The 26,214-nt window shown below is 41.7% G+C and overlaps 1 protein-coding gene across 1 annotated transcript in view; it reads right to left on the bottom strand.

The window, feature by feature from the left end:
• The window catches only part of prkcab (protein kinase C, alpha, b), a 135,652-nt gene extending 118,018 nt beyond the window's left edge, over positions 1-17,634 (bottom strand). The window contains exons 1-2 of the mRNA XM_076265264.1: positions 17,335-17,634; positions 16,177-16,208 (exon numbers count right to left, since the gene is read on the bottom strand). Of these exons, the coding sequence (XP_076121379.1) occupies positions 16,177-16,208; positions 17,335-17,501 (199 nt within the window). The 5' untranslated portion in view covers positions 17,502-17,634. The remainder of the gene's footprint in view (positions 1-16,176; positions 16,209-17,334) is intronic.
• Positions 17,635-26,214: the final 8,580 nt, after the last annotated feature.

Below are 26,214 nucleotides of genomic sequence, written 5' to 3'. Positions count from 1 at the left end.
GAGGGTTCTAAAGCAAATTCATATAAGTTCACAGAGGTCTCTCAGCATTTGAAAAAAACATATGCTTGGCTTTCATAAAACGGAAGGAGGGCTTATGCGAGTACAAGCACCATCGCTACTACAGTAAGAAACAACATTGATAGAAGCTCATTAATTTTCTCTGTGCCACAAGCATACAGCATTGACATTTTGATCTGCAACTAAATGGGTATGTATAGCCTGAATACCATGCAGTCTTCAAACACTTCCCTTTGAGTTATCAGTCATTAGGGAAAGCCACTCCTTTTCAGTTTTATAACTGGATACAAACTGTCTATAAGTTTTATAGCAGGATATAAGCTGTCTATCAGCAGAAGCACAAGCCATATTTGAACACATTTTGGTTTAGTTCTCCTCTCAACTACAATCCTTCATGCCTTGACTACTGTCTCACTCAAATGAAGAAACAGCAGTGTTTTTTTTTTCCTTATCTAAACTTTGCCTTTTCCATCTGAAGGAGACATGACTTGACATGCATTTGGAGGAGCCTGTGGTTTGTGTTCCCGAGTGACAGAAGGACTATTCTCAGGCACGGTGTTGTGGGAACAGAGGCACAGTGATCACACAGGCCTCTCATCACCAGTGAGCTGCAATAAGGTCTCACTTTCTTTCACTCAATGATTTTGGATGAAGTTGATCAGATGAGTTTTGGATGATTTTTGTTCTGTTCACACATTTGATTTGAAAAGTATCAAGATGCATGTTGCTACTTTATAACTATATGCCTCTTAATTTCTCTCACAAGTCTATTATTACTATTATTCTATTCAGCCAAGTTCCATTTCACAAACTTCCATGGAAAGATATGGCCCCACAATACTACTTTGCATATTGTTGTTCTGGCTTTCGATTCTGCCAGACCAACAAAAACAAGAACTAGAACTTTACAAGAACAAAATAATCTTGAAACATTGTGTGTACGTGAACACAGGCATCTTTCCAAACATGGTCTTAAACAGGGATGTAGTGGTAAAATAAGAGGTTGGCAAACTATGAATTCTGTGAGGTGGACTGCGCCGTGCGTTATCGGATTTTTCAGAACATGATGATGGTGGAGGTTATTGTCCAATGTTTATAATAATATCAGTGGTATTAAATGGTTCCTAGAGTATACATATTGAATGTTAAAAGTTGCAATTGGTGAATAAACTCTTTTGAGAGGTGGATAAACTCCTCCATCCCTGGTCTTAAATGAAGCTGGCACACAGATGTCCTTTAGAGGGGAAAGAAATGAGCAATTGGAATGACTATCACATCATATGAACAGCATTTGTTTCACAGACGATCAAGATGATCACTGGAGAGGGGGCTGAACATGAGGAGGCCACAATGCTACAACACCCACGTTTGACGGAGCACCACAGAGAGAGAGAGAGAAAGAGAGAGAGAGAGAGAGAGAGAGAGAGAGAGAGAGAGCATCTGAAGCTGAAGCAGCAGGGTGGAGGGTGAGACGTGAGCAGTGGGTGGAGTGAAGTGGCCTACAGGAGGGTGGAACAGGAGAGAGAGGAGCTACAGGGTTGGAGGGACGTCGTGGGGAAGACTACGGAGGCCACAGAGATGCTGCTCATACACGGAGCCGGTGCCTAGCCTGATTTTCAACAGAAACACACGGGGCCCAGGCTGTCAGTTACCTTGGAAACGAGTTAGTCCACTCAGCCTAGTGTGTGTGGGTGTGTGTGTGTGTGTGTGTGTGTGTGTGTGGGTGTGGGTGTGTATTTGTGTGTGTGAAAGAGAGAGAGAGAGAGAGAGAGAGAGAGAGAGAGAGATAGAGAGGAAGAGTGAGTGAGTGAGTGAGTGTGTGTGTGTGTATGCGTGCGTGTGTGTGTGACTAAGTGTGTTTATAACAAACTGAAGGCCTTGAAACATCCTAAGATGTGGGGTATTCTAAGTGGGGGAGGATGAGTTGAATCATACATAATTAGGTTGAATGACAAGGGCCATTACTGCTGCTGTAATCAATGGTACTGATGTCGTCAGAGTTTCAAGAGAACGACAAATGGGGGAGAATATGCAATGATTTTCTTTTTTAATTACCACTGTTCTATTTCACAAATGAATGGGGCCAAAAGATAATGACTTAGATATTGTCGTCTTTGAGACTTTGCTGACTGCTGTGCAGCTCATAAAGAATCTGGTCAGAAACACACAAAATGAAGCCAAATCTTCCATAACAGTAAATGGTTAGTAATGAGCAAAGATGATGATTTTGTTCTGTGCTGCTGACAACCACAAGCCTCATCATCCTCACATCTTAGCTGAAACAGAGCATCTCACCACAAATCTCCTTCCTTCCTCCATCAGCGGAGACTTAATGAAGATGGCTGAGATTCAGGCATTCTAATCTTCTGCCTCTGCAAAGATCCTACTTAAAGATGCGACCTCTTAGATCAAACAGATAAGAACAACTCACTGGAGCTACCATCAAGGCTGTACGGGAATTATTCAGATTACTATGGTGAACAAATAAACACAATCCTTTTGGTTTGAATATATTTACTGAATTTTCAGAACAAGCAACGTTCATGTATTAGACACAATATCGAAACTGCTGTCTAGAGGCTATTTAAAACTGAGCATTACCACAGCCGGAAAAATCTGTGTGTTGTGTTAAACTTCATCCTGTCACTTTATTGTAACATGCGGAAGAGTATGGCTTTACGATGATGCAACCCAGACAGGCACCGACATTCACTCTCAAATCATCTGAGATAAAACAATGAATAAACAAGGACACCAGTTCCAGCTAAATATGCAAGCGGGAGATTGATTTTAAAAAGATCCAGAAAGATCTGAAGATCTGTGTCTAAGACATCAAAGGGAGGATGTATTGGTTAAGGGATGTGTGTGTGTGTGTGTGTGTGTGTGTGTGTGTGTGTGTTGTGTAACATGTTTATTGTTTCCCGCACTGGCTCTCTCATAGCCCGCCGCCCCCTCACTTCTGCCACTTGATTGGTTAATGATGGCTACTGTACTGGCTAAGCAAGGCAAGCAGCTCTCCACCCCCGGTCAAGCAGGAGTCCTCAAGGCAGACCTGTTGCTTATCTAATCCAAATCCATCGCTCTCCCTTTACCTCTCTACTTTCTTTCTCTTTCACTCTCTCCACAGCACACAACATGTAACAATGCAGGTGTATGCAGCAACATGTATGTTATATACACACTTTCAGTGCCAATGTTTTCTATATCACCTAGATGCAATTCTGTTGAATCGGCTACATTTTAGTGTGTGTCTGTGTGTGTGTGTGTGTGTGTTCCTGTGTTGGTGTGAGTGGGTGAGTCGGTAGGTGTGTGTTTGTGTGTGTGTGTGTGTGTGTGTGTGTGCACATGAGCTAGCTCCCTTCTCTGTACTCTCAGCTCCCTCTGCCCCTTGCCTGTGTATTATCCATATCCATAAACAACAACAACAACAACAACAACAGCGCCTCGCGTGTCCCGGAAACCACAGAATCACCGTGTTCACCGGGCCTCCATATTGCGCTGGGCACGAGGGGCAGGAGTGAGCAGGTGTGGCCTGCGACCGCATGGGACGGGCAGGCACGCTGCTGGCAGGACTCAACTAGCCTGGCCTGGCAACCGTCCAGTCTGCCTACCTACCCTCTCCCACCGGTGGACGAGACGGAAGTGCCTGGGCATGTGCTCTGCTTTCCATCAGTGGCACCTTGCCACAGACCACTCGTTAAATTAAGTGATTCTGTCCCAGGAAGAGGACTTCAGGAGGAGAGGGAGAGCTATGGTTTAAATAACAGAAAACAGCTCATCTACTGTGTTGTTCTTATAGTGGTGATTAACACACAACACTTTGCAGAGAGCAGTGCTCCCATGAGACAGCCTCCTCAAACTCTGCTTGAGTTTAGGATGTAAAAGATCAAGTATATTTGGTGAGCTCCCTCAGTCAGCACAGATATGATCTCTTGGGTTCTTCTGACCACAGTGGCGTTTATGGAGAAACGGGAACTTAACAGATATAGAGCATATCAAAAGAGGAGTGAAGAGAAGAAGTCAAACAGAGAGGCAGCTGTCACTCAAGAAATGTTGCGAAATGCTTAGTGGACTTACGCATTTAGAAATGGCCACTTGTGCTACACTGTGCTTCACTGATAAGAACCAAAGCAGCGCTGAAGATTTCTGGCTGTTTCCTCTGAGTTGGCACTGAGTCACACAGGTGTTAAGTTAACCAACAGAGTGGGAGAGGAGGGACACGACCCAGGCCTGATAAATTACTCCCCTTAATCACCGCTGTCAGGGATCCACTAGAAAAACTCTCTCAAGTGATCTGTTAATGCTCACCCCATGACACACACATCCCTTTGGGTCTTTGTAGCTCTTTTTGTCTTCTCTTTCTCCTCTTGTTCTGTCTCCCTCTCGTCGCTCTTTCAGAAGCTGTCAAACTGTTTATTTTAGCTCTGCCAACACCTCACGGACGTGGAGACATAGCTGGAGTGAGCGAGCGAGCGAGCCCTGCAGCTTTTCTGTCTCCCTGCATGGCTGTGGCTGACTTTGCTTGTTTCTCTCTCTCTTCCTTTCTGGACACAAATCTTGCGCTCTGTCTTTCTCTTCCTCGCTCTTTCATTCTTTCTCTCACTTCTCTTCTCTCTCTCTCTTTCTCTCTCTCTCGCTCTCTCTCTCCAGATGGAGCTCCCACTCGCTCGGGTGCATGGCTTCTGGAGAAGGCCAGAGGGATGAAGGGATGGCAAAGCAAAGGAGCAGAGACATCTTTCTCGCTGTGGTGATTCATGCTTAGCCTACTGTGAAAGCTGAGCGCAGAGGGGGTGGTGGTTGCGGTGGGGAGGGGTACAGAAGACTTCGCTGACGGGCACTGGAGGACCAGGCGGCGCTAACGGCCAATGACGCTGGCTTTGGGTTTGGGTTCACAGAACCAGCTACAATGACAGTGGCGCGCCTGACATCACTACAGAGGCTAATCAACATGCATTGGCACAAGGTAACAAGGCAGATGGATGGGCAGGCTTATGATGCACGCATGGATGCTTAGACTGACGGATAGAAAGAGAAATAGATGACACTCTGTGTCTTCATAGATGCTTGGGTGGATGGATAGATGGGTGGATGATACTCTTGTCACAGATGACAAGCAAAGACGGCTATTAGATGTATGACAGTACAGTAGTATTTGGGCGCTACTTATCAACACATCACAACAGAAGTATAGCAGGCAGTGATTAACTCCAAAACAGGACAGAGAGCTCAAACTGTCTCAGCGGCCAGTTGCTGGCTAGGGCTATAGGAAGCTGATAATCGTGAGCAGTACAACAGCCTTGCTGTGATGCTGCCAGTTTGCCCAGCTCCTTCCGCTACCTCTCCTCCTCTTTTCCCTCTCTCCCTGTCCCTGTCTCACACCTCTCCCCCCCCCCCTCCCCTCCTCTACCCTCCCCTCCTCTCCCCCCCCCCTCCCCTCCTCTACCCTCCCCTCCTCTCCTCCCTCCGCTGCACTGTCCTCATTCTCCCTCTCTTCTTTCAGCAGGTCAGGTGTGCTGTGGCGGCAGCGGCAGCTCTGTGCTGTGTGAAGCCAGCCCCGGCAGACAGGCATGATGGATCACAAGCAGGGCCAGTAATTACTGTAAATATGCTTTGCTGCATGCACACCTGAGGGACTGGGCCACAGCCCACATACACACACACATAAACAGAGAGAGAGAGAGAGAGAGAGAGAGAGAGAGAGAGAGAGACGGTCCATCTGCTGAATTCTATCTATTCTATAACCAGTGAATAAGGAATTTGCTGATGAAGGTTGAGCTGCTCTAAAAGTTTGGGGGGGGGATGGAAAAATACAGTAACAGTCACACAGTAACAAATGAATTCATAGAAAAGAAACAATTCTATAACATATCAATCCAATATACAAAGAAAACAAGGAAACCTACTGTGTCCACTCCATGTAGGCACAAACATACTCTGATCGGGCACCAGGACACTGTAATCACTCTGAATATTTAAACATGGATTAACATTCACTCCTACAATCGACTCCGTGCCAAGACAATGCACCTCTCACACAAGAACCTGTCAGCACCAAGACCACGGCATCTGTGTGTATGTGCCTTGAGTGCCACACTAACTCCTCACTCTCCCTGTCAGTTGCCTGGTGGGGGATGACTCACTCAGCCATAGCACATTCCTCCAATGATCCACCATCTACTACCCGTGCCCTTTACAGGCTCCGTACTATTCAGATGTGTTATTGGCTTCAAAAGGGGCTGTTTTTGTCCAAAGGAACCAGACTATAATAAGTCGACCCTTCTAGTGTACAGACCTCAATGGTTCACACTTGACAGATGAAGCTCTTGATTTAAAGGAAAAATTGTGTGCTCTGTTTACCTGGCACAAACACCTACAAGTTACAACTAGAAAATGTAATTTCGAGGAAATTACCAGTGCATGAAAATATAAACATACTGTATATTAACATAAAATGCAAAACAAACTTTTATTTGGAAACAGTTGGCAGGAGTCATAGTTGATAACAACTGACAGTTGAAATTTCTGAACAGTTAAATAATTGAGTAGTTTAAATAGTTAAATTATTTAATAGTGAATTATTGTAGTGAGGACATTTATTTTGAAACAGTTGTGGGCAGAGGAAATAGGAACAGAATCTGTAGTCTTAAGAGAGCCAGATTAGCCCATTTCACAAGATGGAGCCGCTGTGTAAATCAACTTCCTGTGGAACAGGAAAGACAAAAGCAGGAAGACGTTTTACCCTGCCAATTAAGGCATCATTAACATCAACAAGGCCGGACACCTGGACATTGTGAAATAGGCTTATTGTATGCTTAAAGCCTGAGACAGAGTATATAGTTTAAAAATTGAATTTAGATAGTGTAATGGATGTTGATAGACAGAAAGTTGAATGGATGTTGATAGGCAGATTGTTTAATGGATGTTGGTGGATAGTTTAATTGGTGGATGAGTGAATGGTTTGAAGAGGATGAATGGATAGAAAGTTGGATGGAATGTGCCTTACAGTATATCCTTGTAGAATGGAGAGACACAGAGAGAGTTGGCCTAGTTGAGCAAAAGTTTATACAGGTGCAATCAGTTTAACTGGCCCTTTGATGGGTCCTAGTTGAGCAGCTGGAAGTTGATACAGGTGCAAATCAAGTTAATTAGCCCATTGTGATGTCATCAGCCCAATGTTAAGTCAATGGGGAAAATAAGCTTGTTTTTTTTTAGTAAAGGTGTGCTTTTCAAGACCTACGTTACAAAGTTTGAACGAAGTTTCTACGTTAAACGGTTAAAGCTGAATTAGACGCAGAAATTTGGTGGGAGGAATAATAAGAATAAGAAGAAGAAGAAGAAGAAGAAGAAGAAGAAGAAGAAGACTTTGGATAACAGAACAGTGCATTTTCATGCACTGTAACACACTGCCCTGCCTGTACTGAGAGTCAGAAGCGAATACTATACTCTCCCAAGGTCGCCTCTCTTGTCTCCTGCAGAGCAACAGGCCAACATCAACTTAGTCATTGTTCCTCATGAAACATTAACCAGTTCAGCTGTCTTTGTCACCAGAGCTCCTGCCAAACATGCCCAAACAATCAACTGCTTTTAGGGACACTGCAGTCTCATTTTTCCAGCCGTGTAAGCCAATAAAGACAGGAAATGAGGCCTGTCAATGATTTCTTTAGCCAGTCTTCATCTGTGATTCATTTGTCTGAGATACTCATCGAGTTCAGGGCACTTGGCCTTTAGCTTAACAGAGGCAACCGATTTGACCTTGTGTGGCATCACTAACGGCCATAATTCCAGCAAACCTGAGAGTAAACTGTAAGGAGAAGAGAGGCGGTCCTTCCCCACGTCACTGTCTGGTTGCTAATCCAACAGGTTTACTCGTGGAGAGAGCGAGGTGCTGCGGTTGACCCACATTCGTTTAACCTCTCTCCCCCCTCGGCCCAAGTCTGGGGCATGGTTTGTGCTTCTCATATTTTTATGCAACCACGGAGCCAGTGACGGAGGCAGCCATGCATGCGTGGTCATGCCCCCCATTTTTTGAGCATGAAAAGTGCTGCAGCAGAGAGAAGTCCCGGTGCCAGATGCTCCACAGATAAGGGGACGGATGAGCAGCTCCAGGGGACAAAAAAAATGGAAAGTGTGGAACATCCCCGGAAGCATGGGCGTAGATTTAGGGTGGGACGCTAAGGACTAGTCAATTTTAAGATGACAAAATTGTCCCCACCAATATTTTAGCGAACTTATTTGTACTGCTGATTATTCCGACAGCCAGCAGGACAATACAAGAAACGTCAGGTTTATCTGACACGCAAGCTACACGCATGGAGAATTAGGGGTTTGCACGGCGTGTCATCAGATCTGGACGTTGCCATATTGGAGATACTCGCCTCATTAGAAAGCATTAGGCACTGAAGTAAATCCCTAACATCGTCAAGGAAAATGGTTAATTATTGCCGTGTTTTAGGTTGTACCAATAGGTCAGACTGAGAAAAACATCTGGTGTAGGTATCGACTTCCAAAAGTTATTAAAAAACCAGGGAGAAAGGAGAATAATGCCAGAAGTTATCAGAAGAAGGGGGGCGCTTGTGGTCGAACTTGGTACTTCGTCTCCCTCACCCAACTCATATGGATCTGCTCTGCCAATAAACTGTAATTTCTCGAAACATCGCGCCTTTTCTTGTGGTCCAAGTTCTGCCCTATATGCCTTTGCATCTTAGACGCATTTTGATGAGCTTTTCTGTTGTTTAGACACGGCTACAATCACGTAAGATATCCAAAGTGCATAATACTCCATTGTACTTCATTCACCGAGTACCGCCAATATGGCCGCACGTGCTGGGTTACCATGGTTACCGGACAAAACGTGACGTCTGTGCAAACCCCTAATGGCTACTTTGGCAGTCAAGCGTGCAGGTGTGTCAACGACAACGGTAAGTTACCAGGGCTGTCAGCCAATACATACCCCATAAAAGGCCAAAGTAAAACATTTTGATATTCCCTTTGCCCTTCAGCATGTACATGTTTGCCCCTTTTTGTGGTTTGTAGATCAGCTATGCCACCCAAGAAGAAAGGGGACATACAAAGCTTTTTCATTATGCAGAGTCTAAGTAGGCAAACTAGCCATACAAACTGGCGACTAGTAACCATGCTTTCAAATTCGGATTTTAGCCTACTGTGTAAAATAACATTAGCTGTTAGGATTACCCAGGATATTGTCACAGCTAAACCTAGCTTCTGCAATCTTTCAACCAAAGTTAGGAGTCATGCTGAATATGGGTGTGCCGTACGGAGAGTCGCATAGGCTATAGCACAGAAAAGAAGCCACTAGGCTGCCAATCTTGCAGTGTAGCCTATTTGTGAATGTAGCCTGCACAATGCAAAGAAATAAAAGATAAACTAAGTGCATTTCCATAGAAATAAAAAAAAACATTGCGAGACACCAGATATTTCTTCTATGATCTCATCCCATAAAGCTTTTCTTTGACTTGTTAGTTTTTTGAACATTTATTTTATCTAATGACATAGCAAACATGATTAATTGAATCCACATATCCTTGCACTTGCGAAAACTATTTTTCACTAGCCTAAAACAATGAGGTCGCAAAAACAACTAGAAAATGTAATTTCGAGGAAATTACCAGTGCATGAAAATATAAACATACTGTAGTGTATATTAACATAAAATGCCAAACAAACTTTTATTTGGAAACAGTTGGCAGGAGTCATAGTTGATAACAACTGACAGTTGAAATGGCTGAACAGTTAAATAGTTGAGTAGTTTAAATAGTTGAGTATTTAATAGTGAATTATTGTAGTGAGGACATTTATTTTGAAACAGTTGTGGGCAGAGGAAATAGTAGTCTTAAGAGAGCCAGATTGTATGCTTAAAGCCTGAGACAGAGTATATAGTTTAAAAGTTGAATGTAGATAGTGTAATGGATGTTGATAGACAGAAAGTTGAATGGATGTTGATAGGCAGACTGTTTAATGGATGTTGATGAATAGTTTAATGGGTGGATGAGTGAATGGTTTGAAGAGGATGAATGGATAGAAAGTTGGATGGAATGTGCCTAATATCCTTGTAGAATGGAGAGACACAGAGAGAGTTGGCCTAGTTAAGCAGAAAGCAGTTGATACAGGTGCAATCAGTTAGGTGCCTTGCTAAAGGGCACTTCAGCCGTGCCTACTGATCAGGGTTTGAACCGGCAACCCGCCGGGTCACAAGTCCGAAGCGCTAACCAGTAGGCCACGGCTGCCCTGAAGTACTGGTGTGAAGTCGTACGACAAGATGAGCAAGTTCACATAAGGACACCGACAAAGGCAACAATGTCCTTTTGTATCCAAGCCAATTAACAGAAAAAATGTCAGATATCTCAATGAACCACAATGACATCAATAGATGGTAAGGTGTTGAGTGTGTTTGAATTCCCTTCCTTGTAGCATCCTTTTCTGCATTGCACAGTGGGGAGAAGTTCACCTCGTTTAATTAAATAACAATTCTATTTCCTTATTAGCTGCATACTTGAGGTTGGAGATATTAAGGCAAGTCAAGTTTCTCACATACTGGAAGTTCAAGATATACAGCCTTATGATTTTCTTATTCAGTTCTACACTGGACTTGAATTATGAAATTCGGCACAGATACACAATTATGATTTTGGCCTATTGATTATAATGTGGTTAATTGTAAGTATAAGTATATTTTAATCTCTGCATTTAAGAAAATATAATCTCTGCATTTATCCCAATCTGTGAATTAGTGAAACACTCAGCACATAGTGAGGTGAAGCACACACTAATCCCGGCGCAGTGAGCTGCCTGCAACAACAGCAGCGCTCGGGTAGCAATGAGGGGTCGGGGTTCGAATCAGCAACCCTCCGGTTACAAGTCCGTAGCGCTAAACAGTAGGCCACGGCTGCCGAATTGAAAGCTCTGTCAGTCGTTTTGGATAAGCATCAGCTAGATCAGCTAATGTAAATTCTTGAATTATTCTTAATTCTGACACACTACATGAACTTGCATACAGTATATCCAAAATGGCATGACGGGGGCCAAATTGTATTGTTTTTTACTGTATAGTTTATAGGCTCAATGTTTGGGATAAAAAAAAAAAACTTTTTTGTAGTTCTTTCATACTTCCTTGAAAAAAGTATTTTGAGTATTTTCTAAATACAAAAATACAGTATTTTATTTCGATACATTAAAAATGAGGGTAGGCCTATTAGGTATTTTATTTTGAAATACATTCTGATGTATTTTTCCCCATCTCTGCCTGTTCCCAGCATTAGCACAACACTTTGCGATGGTTACCTGTGACGATATATGCTAGGCCTAAGTGACTGACCTATATGGGTGCGTTTGGAGATGCCTGATGAAATCAGACGTTGTTGCCACACACCTTGCATGTAGCTGTTCGCTTATTTCCTCTGTGCACGAAGTTATTGTAACCGAAAGTATAATGATAAAAGGCACTTCTTGTCGCCATGGTCAATGCATTTTTTATCTGTGAGTGTGTGCACATGCGTTACGTTGCACATTATAGCAAAGGGGCCATGCCGCTCGTTATACGTTTTCCAAAGTATACTGTATGTTGCAATAAAATAGAAATACATGAATACATTTAGATTAAAAAAAGCAATAATTGCATGAAATACAGCTTGTTCAGGAGTCTCGAAGCGTCCGAGTCTGAAGTCTTTTGAGTGGAGTCGAAAGTCAAGTCTGAAGTCATTACAGTGCATGAAAATGCACTGTTCTGTTATCCGAAGTCTTCTTCTTCTTCTTCTTCTTCTTCCCACCAAATTTCTGCATCTAATTCAGCTTTAACCGTTTAACGTAGAAACTTCGTTCAAACTTTGTAATGTAGGTCTTGAAAAGGACACGTGGGGAATGTATTTTTCACTTTTGTAAACTTTATACTTTTTGAGATATTAATAAAAAACAAGCTTATTTTTCCCCATAGACTTAACATGGGCTGATCACATCACAATGGGCTAATGGGCAAACTTGATTTGCACCTGTATCAACTTCCAGCTGCTCACTACTAGGACCCATCAAAGGTCCAGTTAAACTGATTGCACCTGTATCAACTGATTTCTGCTTAACTAGGCCAACTCTCTCTGTGTCTCTCCATAGACCTCTGAAGTTCGCCTACAAAAAAGCTGCCATCTTTGACATCCGGTATCTGGCGATTTTTCCTATGGGAAAATAACATGGGGATTTTGAATAATCGCACCTGTTAAAGTCTCGTGGGGATGAAAAAGTCTGAAATGCATACGTTTTCCTGAACACACTTTTGTCCTCTGCCTTCGAGTGGATACTGTGATCTCCGGTAAGTGAAGGTGGCACACTTAGATTTTTGCTATCCCAGAGCTAACTTGTAATGCAATTTACCATAGGTAGTTAGCTTCAATTAACAACCGGATCTCCTTATATGGGCAAAGATGGCCGTTTTGGATCTTTTTTGTAGGCGAACTTCAGAGGTCTATTCTACAAGGATATAAGGCACATTCCATCCAACTTTCTATCCATTCATCCTCTTCAAACCATTCACTCATCCACCCATTAAACTATCCATCAACATCCATTAAACAATCTGCCTATCAACATCCATTCAACTTTCTGTCTATCAACATCCATTACACTATCTAAATTCAACTTTTAAACTATATACTCTGTCTCAGGCTTTAAGCATACAATCTGGCTCTCTTAAGACTACAGATTCTGTTCCTATTTCCTCTGCCCACAACTGTTTCAAAATAAATGTCCTCACTACAATAATTCACTATTAAATAATTTAACTATTTAAACTACTCAACTATTTAACTGTTTAGACATTTCAACTGTCAGTTGTTATCAACTATGACTCCTGCCAACTGTTTCCAAATAAAAGTTTGTTTTGCATTTTATGTTAATATACAGTATGTTTATATTTTCATGTACTGGTAATTTCCTCAAAATTACATTTTCTAGTTACCAATTATTCATTACACCTGTGTGTAGTATCTACTTTTTTTTAGTGTTTTTCACATATAGTATTTTGCAGTATTTTTAAAATACAAAAATACACACCAATAAAGTATTTTGATACAAAATATAGAGCCATTTCCTTCAACCCAATCAAATAAAAATGACAAAATACTATTTTGTATTTGAAATACATATTACATGTTTCAGAAATCTTGACATGTCTAAGTTTTGGGTTGCAATATACAGGTAGTGGGCTCTATGTTAATTTTAATGAGTAGGCCTAAGCCTAAAGTTACAGCATTTTTATCACAATTGACCAGACTTTCACCTTAGGTCTGCTTTTAACAAAATTCTGGCTATAATTGTTCCTTGTATTGCATCATGAGCTATCACTGTGCCTATTGCATTCTACTGTTGTTAGCCTTAAGCCTAGCTCAGTCATTATGTTATACCACATCGCCCTCCATTAGAAGTGCAATGAGCTGCATTAAGCATTATAAACTGTATTTAGAATTCCAAATTCATATTTCTAGATATTTTGGTGAAAGTAACTCAAAAGTAATACAATAGTAGTGTAATGCCTTACAATTCAGATACATATTATAATGTAACAAATTACTTTGAAATGACAGTAATGAGTAATACATAATACGATCACTTGCCCAACACTGATGACAACCATCACTTTCTATGTATGTCTGTGTTTGTGTGTGTGTGTGTGTGTGTGTGTGTGTGTGTGTGTGTGTGTGAAGGGTCAATCAAATTCTATGATTGCCACTGATGTGAATGATCTCACAAATCACACAAACCAAATCAAGTTTTAAAAAATCGCAAAAGTATCGAAATTGAGATTCTTCACTTAGTATTGGTATTGAAACACTAATGTTGGTATTGTGACAACAGGAGTTGGGGATGTGTCCCCACCAAAGCTGAGACCAAACCTACGCCCTTGCCCGGAAGGGCCTCCTGAGGAGACACGCAGTTTGGCCAAAGAGAGTGTTATTCACTCTAGAGTGTACACACACACTCTCCTTCACACACACACACACACACACACGCGCGCGCACTGTGGGGTGAGCGCAACGGAGCCGGCAGCAAGCAGAAAAGGCCATTAGCCGATGTCTTCCGGAGAGGCCCAACCATGTCCCGAGAGTGCGGCACACCCAGTGAGTACAACTGGCCATTGGCTTTCCACTGTGGTCTCAAAGGATGTGGATGCACCATGATGTAAGTTCTGCTGGAACGTGGTGGTCCAACTCCAAAGCTCCTCACAAATTGATTTCACACACACCATCTGCACAGTTCTTTACCATGTTGGTGGGAGACCTCCTGATTGTGGCACTAAGTTAATGCAGTGCATGATGGGTGAGCTATGACACTGCTGGGAAATCCTGCTACATACACATGTCTGCATGTGGTGTAGCTCAAATAGCTCATGTGGTTTAGCTCAGGAAGTGCTTTGACAAAACACTCAGACTCGCATACACTATTGACATTGCTGACTGAAGCATCCTAAACACACTATGCTAACCGCACCATCCATGACTTGGATTGGATTAAACCCACGTTTTGAAGCTGGACTTTGGACCGGTGGCCAGCAACATGGAGAGGTGATGTCAGCCACTTTAGCCACAACAAGAGCGGCACTTCCTCCACTTCCTCCCACGGGGGCAGCCGTGGCCTACTGGTTAGCGCTTCGGACTTGTAACCGGAGGGTTGCCGGTTCGAACCCCGACCAGTTGAGCAAGGCACCTAACCCCTCACTGCTCCCCCAGTGCCGCTGTTGTTGCAGGCAGCCCACTGCGCCGGGATTAGTGTGTGCTTCACCTCACTGTGTGTTTCTTGTGTGCTGAGTGTGTTTCACTGATTCACGGATTGGGATAAATTTGCAGAGACCAAATTTCCCTCACGGGATCAAAAGAGTATACTATACTATACTATACAGACATCCTGCTGTCTGAAACCGCCTCAGGTGTCCTCAGGGAAACTCAACGCCAGGACAGTAGCAGTGTGGTGTCCCGTTTCAGGGAAGGCGAGGGATGAGGCCAAAACACAAAGCTCCATGCAGGGATGCATGAGTCTTGTACATGTTACAGGGCATCCACTCTATACAAAGTAGGTTGCGTACACCTGAACTAGGGCATGTTTGTTTCGTTTATCAGGTCAAATACACACAAAACCACTTGCACTCAAAGACACATGAGACACACACACACACACAGAGTAATACCGTAACTGTGTGCTGTACACAAAATGAATATACAGCGTAATTTTAATGGGGAAATTGGCAATGAGATTCTACAAAAAGTAGGTTGCATACACCTGAACATGGGGCATGTTTGTTTCCTTTAACAGGCCACAAAGCCACTCACACTGGGTGTGTGCTGTACACAAAATTAACATACTGCCTCATTTTTATGAGGAAATAGGAAATGAGTTTGAATATTTTACAGGTAGCTTCTAGGGGAAGTACTGAACAAAGGTCACACATACAGGAAACATTAAGAGTGTTTAAAACACAAAAGCATTTCAGAATAAAATGTCATCAAAAAACAGGTATACACAGATACCTGACGACAATTACAGTTACTCTACCATAGATCCTAAACCCAATACACAGAAGACATGGCCGGATAAAGACACAGAGGAATGGCCGCAGAATGACACCCTTTAGTAAGCAGTCAAGACAAACAACTTTGATTTATATAGACAGTCTGAAGGATGAAAAGACCAGACACTAAAGACACCAGACTACAGTCGTACGGAAAAAAAAAAAATGATGCAAGACAATTCACCTCAGAGAGGAAGATCAAACAGCTAGACTTTTCTGTGTTTACTCTCACACTCAACTCATATTAATGGGCTTCTTTGGCCCTGAAATGTGCTCATTCGTACCAAGGGCCAGACAATCATTGAAGGCAAATTACTAATATGACAGGTAAATACTTTCTGTGAGCCAACACACCTTGTAAATGTTGTAGTTGTGCCAGAGTCCTGGCAAGCACCGCAGTTTCCACATTATGGTCTGAATACACACCAATATACAGTATATGTCATCATTACTTTACCCCAGCCATGGCACTAATGCAGTAGTACATGAGCTCTTTTTCTCTAATAAGCCTGTCTGTTTCTCTTAACTTCCTCTGACCCTCTATAGTAAACACACACACACACACACACACACAAGCAACCCAGTAGCTTTACCTTGGCACTGAAATCCTTGCTTCCCAAATCCCCTGTAAAATAACAGAGAGGAGGCAAGTGTTCAGAAACAGAAGTACAGATGGTGTGTGAATACATAGAGAGGCTCAAGCTAGCAGATACCCTCCAGATTCTTGACCAAATAATGCCCTCATAAAGCACATTTACAACAATGGCACAATATATGGTGAGAGACAGTACATTTCCAGCAATCTAATATGAAGAGGGAAAGACTATATCTATGATCAAATAATAAAGAGCAACCTAATATGCGATGGCTCTGTAATTCAACTGCACAGATGAAGAGTGTTTTAGCGAAGAGACAACAGATATTTGATAGGCTCCTGGCTGTAGTCTTAATTCATGCCAGGAATTATATATTTCCAATAGCATAGTAGCAATAACATTTTAACGCTCACTTTGACAAATCTTGCCTGTAGACAATGTCTGTGAAAGAGATACATCTTTGCAGAGGGATGTTATTATTTTATGAGGTTTTTGTTTCACTAATACACGAGAACCATTAATACGGAGAATGCTGGGTTAATAATTAAAAGCTTTTAGGAGAATAAAACGGAGTGAGCAACTCGTTAATAATTTTTAGAGATGCGTGTCAGATGCATTCTGTGCCATTACATTAACATTTATGGACGATTACAAGTGTAGCTCAATTTAATAGCCTAATCTACAACACAAAACAAGCTCATACAGCTATATTTTGCTTGTTATTAAGCTACAATTTCTGAGGGCAAGCGTAAAGAGTGGCCAGCTCATCGCTCGGAATTCATAACAGCAAATTCATGCCTCTGTTAATTTGTCTGCTTTTGAGGGACAGATTATATATCCTTAGTTTACACAGGTAACTAAGGGTTTGAATTTCCTGATCTAACTTATCAGAATACTGATCTACCGCCCAGTAAAGGAAGAGAAACTGGTGCGTATAATTCGTAGCCTACATGCATCCAAATAAGATAAAAACGCACGCTTTAAGTTTAGATTAACTTGGAAACATTTCTGCATAAGAAATGTGCGAAGGCTAGATGTCTCCGAGAAGAGTTAGAACCAACAAAACTAAGTTGTGCTCCCCGTGCACAGCAAATAACTTTTCTTGCCTTGATGCACAACTATAGAGACAGGTGAACAGGTAAGAGTCAGACTCACCAAATGAAGTCCTTGCAGTGGCTGCAGAAGGTCGGTTGTTTAAAAAACCTGGCAGTGAATTTATGATTTTTAACTTCATGCACGTTTTTCTGCCGCAGAGCACCTTTGCGGGCAAATCGGTTGGTCACACCGATCATAGACTCGTTATACTGCATATGATCAGCCATAGCCAAAAAATGCGGTCCCGCGTTTCCACGGCTTATCACCTCCAAAGTGTCTTCACAGGTGTTTTCCCCCCACTAACGCTGAGAATTGGCCGACTGTAAGAGACGAGGAATGTTTCTGTCAGCCACAGCGGATTTCCACCAATGCTTCCACCAGCATTTAAAGTGACGTCAATGGACTTCGTACTCTTCGTACAGTAAATGAGCGCTCATGGTCTTCCCTTGGTATACTCAAAGAGAGCTGCGCCATCATGTGGACAAGGCTCACATGATCACGATGGAAAACTAATTGTTGAGAGGAGAAGGATTTTTCTCCTAGTGTAAAGTGTGACAGAGGCTATTGTGTGGCTAAACATCTTAGATAGATAGATAGATAGATAGATAGATAGATAGATAGATAGTTTATTCATCCCGGGGGATATTTGAGGCATCCAGTAGCTTAGACTGCCATAACACAACAAGCACACATATCATATATCTCATGCAAACATCACTCATAGAAATGTAAAGAGTAACAAATTGTGAAGTGATTACAAAGGTCTGATATGGACTGACCTAGTGATGCAATGATAAGCAGTGCAGAGATTGAACAGTGCAATATCTTGCTCATTATTACATGTAAATATTAACTATGACTATGAAAAGACAATAATGTAAACATAATAAAATTGCTTGACAAACAAGAAAGAAAAATATATACTTAAAAGAATATATAACAGGGAATAAGTTATGAGATGTAGATGTTATGACTACAGTCCACATTGTGTATGGCTAATATAGCCTATAAGACAGTCAGGAGTGCAGCAGACAAAGTGACATAATGGTAGGGGCTGAGAGAGACCATCTGAAAAGTCCATTTCTCCCCTCCCCTTTTGTGTGGTATTGAAGAGTTGGATGGACGTGGGTACGAAGGACCTCCTCAACCTGTCTGTTGAGCATGACATTGATAGAAGTCTGTTTACGGTAATGAACGTGCTGTGTAGTGGGTGGTGGTCATTGTCCATGATCAACAGCATCCTACTCATGCTCAGTTTCTCTGCAGTTGTTGTAAGTGACTCCAGCTTAGTGCTAACAACAGAGCCAGCTTTCCTTACCAGCCTGTTCAGACGCTCAGTATCTTTTTTCTTGATGCTGCCTCCCCAGCACACCACAGCATAAAAAAGGACACTGGCAATCAGAGGTGGACAGAGTACACAGCTTCATTACTTGAGTAAAAGTACAGATACCCTTTGCTAAATTTTACTCAAGTAGCCTACAACAGTCAAATGTTTACTTAAGTAAAAGTACTGAAGTACTTGTTTTTAAAAGTACTTGAGTATCAAGAGTATAAGAGTAGCCTACATTTTCTAAATATTGCATTACTACTGCCACAGTGCTCACATTTATGTACAGAAACGTCCGACATGGAGTTATGAAAAATGTTAATGTTAATACCTTGGAGAATGTAAAAGGAATTGAATCAAGTCATTTTCATCTTTTCACCATGTTGCCAGGGATGGGCAGTATTTCTAATACATGTATTTAAAATACGTATTTCAAATACAAAATACTATTTTGTAATTGAAACACTTGAAGTGAAAAATATCATTAACTTGTTATAAATAGTTAAATAGTCTGGCGAGGTGGGGCCTCAGGTTCCCGGGATGGACCTGCTGCGTCTTCATCCATTGTTTCGTCTATGGCTTCGTCTCTTATCTAAATCTGACCATGGAGTTGACTTTGGCGGAAAGCTGAAGGTGATTGCTGATAGGCTGTCTCAATCAGTGGCGCCTGCACAATCCAATCACGTTTGAGAGGGAAACAACAATTTTTTCTAAGTAATGGGTACTCACGGTTATGGATAGAAATGTAGTGGAGTAAAGAGTACAATATTTGCCTCTCAAATGTACTTGAGTAAAGTCATGAGTACTCCCCAAAAATGATACTCAAGTAAAGTACAGATCCCTCAAAATTGTACTCAAGTAAGTAAATGTACTCCGTTACTGTCCGGCTCTGCTGGCAATGACTGACTGATAAAATATCCAGAGGAGCTTACTGCAGACATTGAATGACTGCAGCCTCCTCAGGAAGTAAAGCCGACTGCTCTTTCCGATACAGCGCATCTGTGTTGGCTGACCAGTCCAGTTTATTGTCCATGTGTACCCCTAGGTACTTATATGTGCAGACCACCTCAACATTGACCCCTTCAATGGAGACTGGAAAAATATGTGGCTTAGATCTCCTGAAATCCACCACCAACTCCTTGGTCTTTGTTGCGTTGAACTGCAGATGGTTGAGCCTGCACCATTGCACAAAGCCATCCACCTTGGTTCCTGTAATCGTCCTTTTGTACATCCCTGAAACACCCCACAATTGCAGTGTCATCCGAAAACTTCTGCATGTGGCATGACTCAGAGTTGTAGCTGAAGTCAGAAGTGTACAGGGTGAACAGGAACGGTGAAAGCACAGCCCCCTGAGGCGCTCCGGTGCTGCTGATAAGTCTCTGAGTCTCTTTTCTTGACACAAAAAGAATCCAGTATGTGACAAGCAACCTGTCGTGATGGCCATATGCCAATCAAAATCAGACATACCTCAGACCAGTCAGAACAAATAGAGCCAGAGCCTAATGGATCTGACAAAGATATGCTAAATAAAATGCCTTAGCAGTTTGTGTGTTGCTACCCCTGCTGTTGGATAAACAGGTACAAGCAGTTGAAGCAGGGGTACTTGGCATACATTACTGTATCTGGCATGGCATCTTATATTTTTGTTCCATTGTCCCATGCCACAAATGCATGGGACAATGGAACAGATTGGACAATGGAACAGATGATGTCATCACACAAATATAGTGCCTAGTAGTCTAAAATAATCACACAGGTCAGGTCAGTAACCATTCAGATGAATTGACAGATTAAGTTGCACACCATTAAAGGTGCAGCCCATAGACTGTATATATAGTCTATGGTGCAGCCAGTGATCATACGTGATTTCAAGCCTATAAAATGTCACATTCACCAATCATCTCATGACTGCTAGCTGCCCATTCAATGAGTACACTGTAAAAAAGCCCGGTCTCTGTATAGGCAGCCCAGGCTCCGAAAACTAGAAACAAGCAAAGTGGGGGCAGCCTGTCCCTCAAACAAAAATAAAACCATGCATGGAGTTTCTCTGGGAATACTGAAGGGAGGGGTGAGCTACAGTACCTCTCTGGCTTGATTTGTTTGATCATTGTTAAAATAGCCTATAATGTATATTGTTTTGGACAAAACCACCTGCTAATAAAATGTATATAAACATAAACACAAACAAACAAGACTGTCTGCACAATCACTGACTGCACATGTATGTTTATGTTTATAAATGGTATTTTGTAGACACATTTGTCCAAAGTGACAATGACATCAGTAAACATTACATTAACATTGAAATGAACAGTTTCAAGTTCATTCATTCATTCATTCATTCAATCTTTATTTATTCTCGGAGGTTCATTGAGGGTAGTCCTCATTTTCAGTGAAGCTGAGATTACACAATAATAATGGAATAACAAGAGATAGTATAATAAAAGTAAAATGAAATTTCCAAAAATACCAATATTATCAAGAGGCTAAATATTTAACAGAATAATAACAATAACCATATAAACATTAACATTAATTAGTTAGAAACAAGGTCTTTAGATACTTTTTAAAGATCCCAAAGTGATCACTATATGATTTACCCAACTTGGAATCACAAAAGAAAAGCCTTGCCATGGACCATTCCAGGATCTCTGAATCCGTGTTCCATGTTTTCTATTCCCTGTAATGTTTTGTTTTGTCATGTGTGCCATGTTCCACTATCCATGTTTTGTCCTGTTCCCGCACTTCATGGTTTTCTGTTGATTGAAACCTGCACGCCTGTTCTAGTCTTGTATTTGTTTCTTTGCTAACTTTTTTTGTCACCATGTAAGGCCAGGGATGTAAATATAGGACCCAAATGCATACACAGAGATGGTAGCCAGAAATAAGGTATTGCATTTTAATAGCAAGACACCCCAAGGTTCAGCACAGAGGAAACACAGGGGCAAAGCTAAAAATACTGATATTCCAAAATCCATGGGAACAGGCAGTCATCAATCCAAACACAGCTAGATACAAAGTTGCAGACAGACTTTTACTTGAAAGGAAAAAAAATAAAGAAACCAAAGACTTGACCTGAGCAGACTAGGACCAAACAGACTTGACAGAAAAAACTTCAAGAACAACAACGTACTTACTAGACACTCAGACAAAATAATTCAGCAAAGAAACATACACAAAACAAGGGTTGAAATAGGGAGGATGCTTGGGTGACAGCTGGGCTGGACAGATTGTGTTAAAAGTGTCGATTTTTCATGTAGACTGAAATATCGATGAGGTATGCAGAAATCATTCATCAGGTGGGAAAGACAGGTAAAGTTGAGTATCATCCGCATAACAGTGATAAGCAAATCTGTGGGAGTGAATGACTTCAGCTAAGGAAGTGGTGTAAATAGACAACAGAAGTGGACCCTGAGGCACACCTGTGGTGACTTCATGAGACTTTGATTCCTGCCTTGACCAAGACACACTGACTGAACATCCCTTGAGGTAGGATGCAAACCAAGAGTTTTGCAAGAACTCCTAACTCAAATAATGTAAAGAGGAGAATGTCATGGTTCACTGTCTGAAAGGCTTCAGATAAGTCAAATAAATGACTGATGACTGAACAGAGGCTTTAACTACTTTCAATGCATCACTCACAGATAAAAGATCAGTTTTGGTAGAGTGACCACTCTTGAAATCAGACTGCTTAGGATCTAGTAGGTTGTTCTGGGATAAGAGATCAGAAACTTACTTGAACACCACTTTCTCAAGAGCCTTTGACAGGAAAGGAAGAAGGGAGATGGATCTATAGTTCTCAGAGATGGCAAAACTACTCACTTCCCGTACTCAAGTAGAAGTACAAATACTCTGGTAAAAGTAGAAGTACTGATTTAACTTCTTTACTCAAGTAAAAGTAACAAAGTACAGGCTTGGAAATTTACTTAAAGTATAAAAGTAAAGTAGTCTTGTGAATGACAACCATTTTTTATGCAACGGTACCTGGACCACACAAATGAGTGCAAAAGTGCCAGTCTCTCTTTTTACAGTAAATCTTCCCCTTATAACCTGTTGGGCCATTTCTAGGCTTCCCCCCCCCAACATTGCACTGCCTACTTCAGAGGGCAATGTGTTCTTTTGGCCTACCATCAAATGCTGGACATCTAAAGCTAAAATCCTGTAGTTTCTTAGGAAGCACTGGCACAGAGTTACAGAGCCTAGAATATTGTTTTTTCTTTCTGCCGGATAACAAGCATCTCTGAACTCACCACATTTCAGCCCTCTAGCTCATTTGATATGATTTTAGAAACACAACTGAGCCCTAGCACCAGGTCTTCCGAAGCTGTGTGCAAAAGTAGATCAATATAGAATGAAAAATGAATACTTTAGACCATTATTTGTTAAGGTATGCTCATGCGTTTTGTAATGCCCTATGGAACTCCCCATAGGACTTTTGGTTACCCAAAATGCATACTGACAATAAAAGTATGCATTTCTGAGGTTTCTTGTATACTATTTGGATTGTATGTCAGGTTCTGATATAGTATAACTACACAAAATGGAATCACAAAAGTCTCTATTTTTGCATTTTCTTTGTTGGCTTCATGGGTGTGTATAAGATGGACTATACGTCTGCACAACTAATATTGGATAAAACAACATCGTGGCTATTTAATTCCTATGGATTCCTGTGAATTCAAGACCAGGAATGTAGTTGTAAAATAAGAGGTGGGTAAACTATGAATTCTGTGATAACGGTAAGGTGGACCGCTGCACCATGCGGTATCAGATTTTTGAAAAAGGAATTCTGAACATGTTTGATGATGGTGGAGGTTATTATCCAATGTTTATAACAATTCAAGTTCATAGAGTGTTGATGAGTATACATATTGTAATTGTGGATAATACAGTGTAATCTTTTGAGTGGTGGATAAACTATTTCTGAAATTTCAGAGGTGGGTAAACCGTTTACTAGCATTTAGCCTCCATTACATCCCTGTTCAAGACCCAATATGCTGCATCTACTTATTGCTAAGATAGGCTACACTGCAGCTAGAAGTTAGGGAAGCACCAAAGGCGAGGAGAGGATGAGGGCATTTTTGACTAAATTTAATTGAGACATACTACTACGTGCTAACGTTAACGTTACTGCCATCAAGCTGCAATGATTTGCCGCGGAATCTGTCGAGTCATCTTGTAGTGGTGCGTCAAGTGCAACGTATATTCCCATCCAATTAGATTGAATTCACTATTGATGATATCGCGAGGTAACTCCACTTAAAATTATTTGAAACTAAAGTAACAAGCCAGTTTTGCAAAATGTAAGAAGTAGAAAGTACCGATATTTGTGTTAAAATGTAAGGAGTAAAAGTAAAAAGTCGCCTCAAAAATAAATGGTAAAGTAAAGTAAAAATATCTGAAAAATCTACTTGAGTACAGTAACGAAGTATTTGTACTTCGTTACTTCCCATCTCTGATAGTTCTTCACATCAGCTCAATTGGGTATACCTTTCTTAAGCAAACGTAACCCTTGCTTGTTTGAAAGAAAAAGGAACTGTTTTCTCCAACTGAGTGATGAATTAACTAGATGTACCGCAGAGCGGTACAAAATATGACCGCCGCCCAGTCCAGCACATGTTTTCAACAAAAATAAGTCACGCTGAAAGGCATATATGATTCTAACTGTCTCACTGAATTGCATTATGCACACTCAACTCTCACTGGTATCTGCTAGACAACAAGTACCAGAACATGATTAGTTCATAGATTTCACATGTAATATACATTTTATACAACCCCACCCCCATCTTGCCTGTTCATAATTCTGAGAAATTCTTGAATTGTGTGCATGTGTGCGTGTACATGTTTATGTTTATGTGTGTGTGGGTGTGTGGGTGGGTGTGTGTGCGTGCATGTGCATGTGCTTGTGTGTTTGCCTGTTTATGTGCCTGTGTGTGTGCATGTGCATGCATGCGTATATATGTCTACTGTCTGAGTATGTGTCATACGTAGGATTACTGTGAATGTATGTGTGTGCATGTGTATCTGTTTATGCACATGTGTGCATATGGAATGGGTTTACATGACCCCTGGAGGCAAACATCCGCAAAAAATTGGTCATCCTAGGCCCTACGGTTCTCAAGATATTCACAGAAAACTGTGTCTGCCCTACCCTCCTTTCGGGGGGTCCAGTCCAGCGGGGGGGGGGGGGGCTACAGATCAAAACGAAAAGCGATGGTTCCATGCTATCCATGTGGGGTTACATGCCCACCAAGTTTTGTGTACCCCGGTCTTTCAGTGTCCCGGGAATCCTTGTTGGTGTACGGTCACTAAATGTACACATAAATTATTTTATTGTAAGGCCCCCCCATGAACGAAAGTCCACGAAACTTGGCATGCATTCGTAGGGTGTCATAATGATCCTACACTTTCAATTTCGGGCAGTTTTGACCATGTCAGCCAGAGATATTGTGATGAAAACACCTAATGTTTTGCTTTTTAATTTTTAACTAGGTGGCGCTATACATGAAATAAGTGGTAATGGGATAGGTTGACATGCCCCCTTAAGACCAACATACAAAAAAAAGGTGGACCTCCTAGGCCCTACGGTTCTCGAGATATTCACAGAAAACTGTATCCGACCACCTACAGGCCAGTTGGTGTATAGTAACATAAATTAATTTATTGTGTGGCCCCCCATGAACGGAATTCCACGAAACTTGGCGTGCATTCAGAGGGTGTCATAATGATCCTACACTTCCAATTTCGTGCAGTTTTGACTATGTTAGGTCACAGATACCTGCGATTACAACACCTCATTTTTACTTTTTTGTGTTTAACTAGGTGGCGCTATACATGAAATGAGTGGTTATGGAATGGGTTGACATGGCCCTTTGAGATCAACATACAAAAAAAAAATGGTCCTCCTAAACCCTACGGTTCTCAAGATATTCACAGAAAACTGTGTCTGCCCTACCCTCCTTTCGGGGGGGTCCAGTCCAGCGGGGGGGCTACAGATCAAAACGAAAACAGGAGGTTCCATGCTATCCATGTGGGGTTACATGCCCACCAAGTTTCGTGTACCCTGGTCTTACAGTGTCCCGGGAATCCTTGACGGAAATTTGGACATGCGAAAAAGAAAAAAAATAAATAAATAATCTGAAATTGAAAAGAAACCGTTTGCATGATCTTAGCTCCTCCGGCCTTGTGCCGTGGGAGAGGCCCGTCCCGGAGGTGGGGGAGGGGCGCCCTCGCACCGGGCCCCTGCGGGTCCCGGGCCTGGGGCGTGCCGCACCCCCCGCACCCCCTCAAGCTCCGCCCCTGGGTATAGGAGTATCTATTGTACAACTATTTTGCCAGTTTCTCTTTTTGGATCCTTAAAATACTGTATATCACTAACCTTAGATTTTAAGATGAGTTTGCTATTAAGTTTGCTATTAAGGAAGAAGGTATAAATACAGACCAAATCCATTATTAATTATGCTTACATTTTAAGCATCAATAAAGACATTTTAATAAGTTAATGACTAACATTTGTGTCAGGATCTGGCCCGGACTGCTAAGTTTGTGCCACCCTGGTGGCCATTTTGTGTATTGTCCTGTGTTTGTTTTTGCCTGTTCCCCATGTGCTT

Source organism: Alosa pseudoharengus, unplaced genomic scaffold (assembly GCF_046254945.1).
Source record: "Alosa pseudoharengus isolate Yale_2024_CS ecotype anadromous, Long Island Sound unplaced genomic scaffold, YU_APseudo_1.1 YU_APseudo_1.1_scf_4, whole genome shotgun sequence".
NCBI lineage: Eukaryota > Metazoa > Chordata > Actinopteri > Clupeiformes > Clupeidae > Alosa > Alosa pseudoharengus.
Note: the sequence above shows the minus strand (reverse complement) of the source record. Positions and strands in the feature narration are given on the sequence as shown.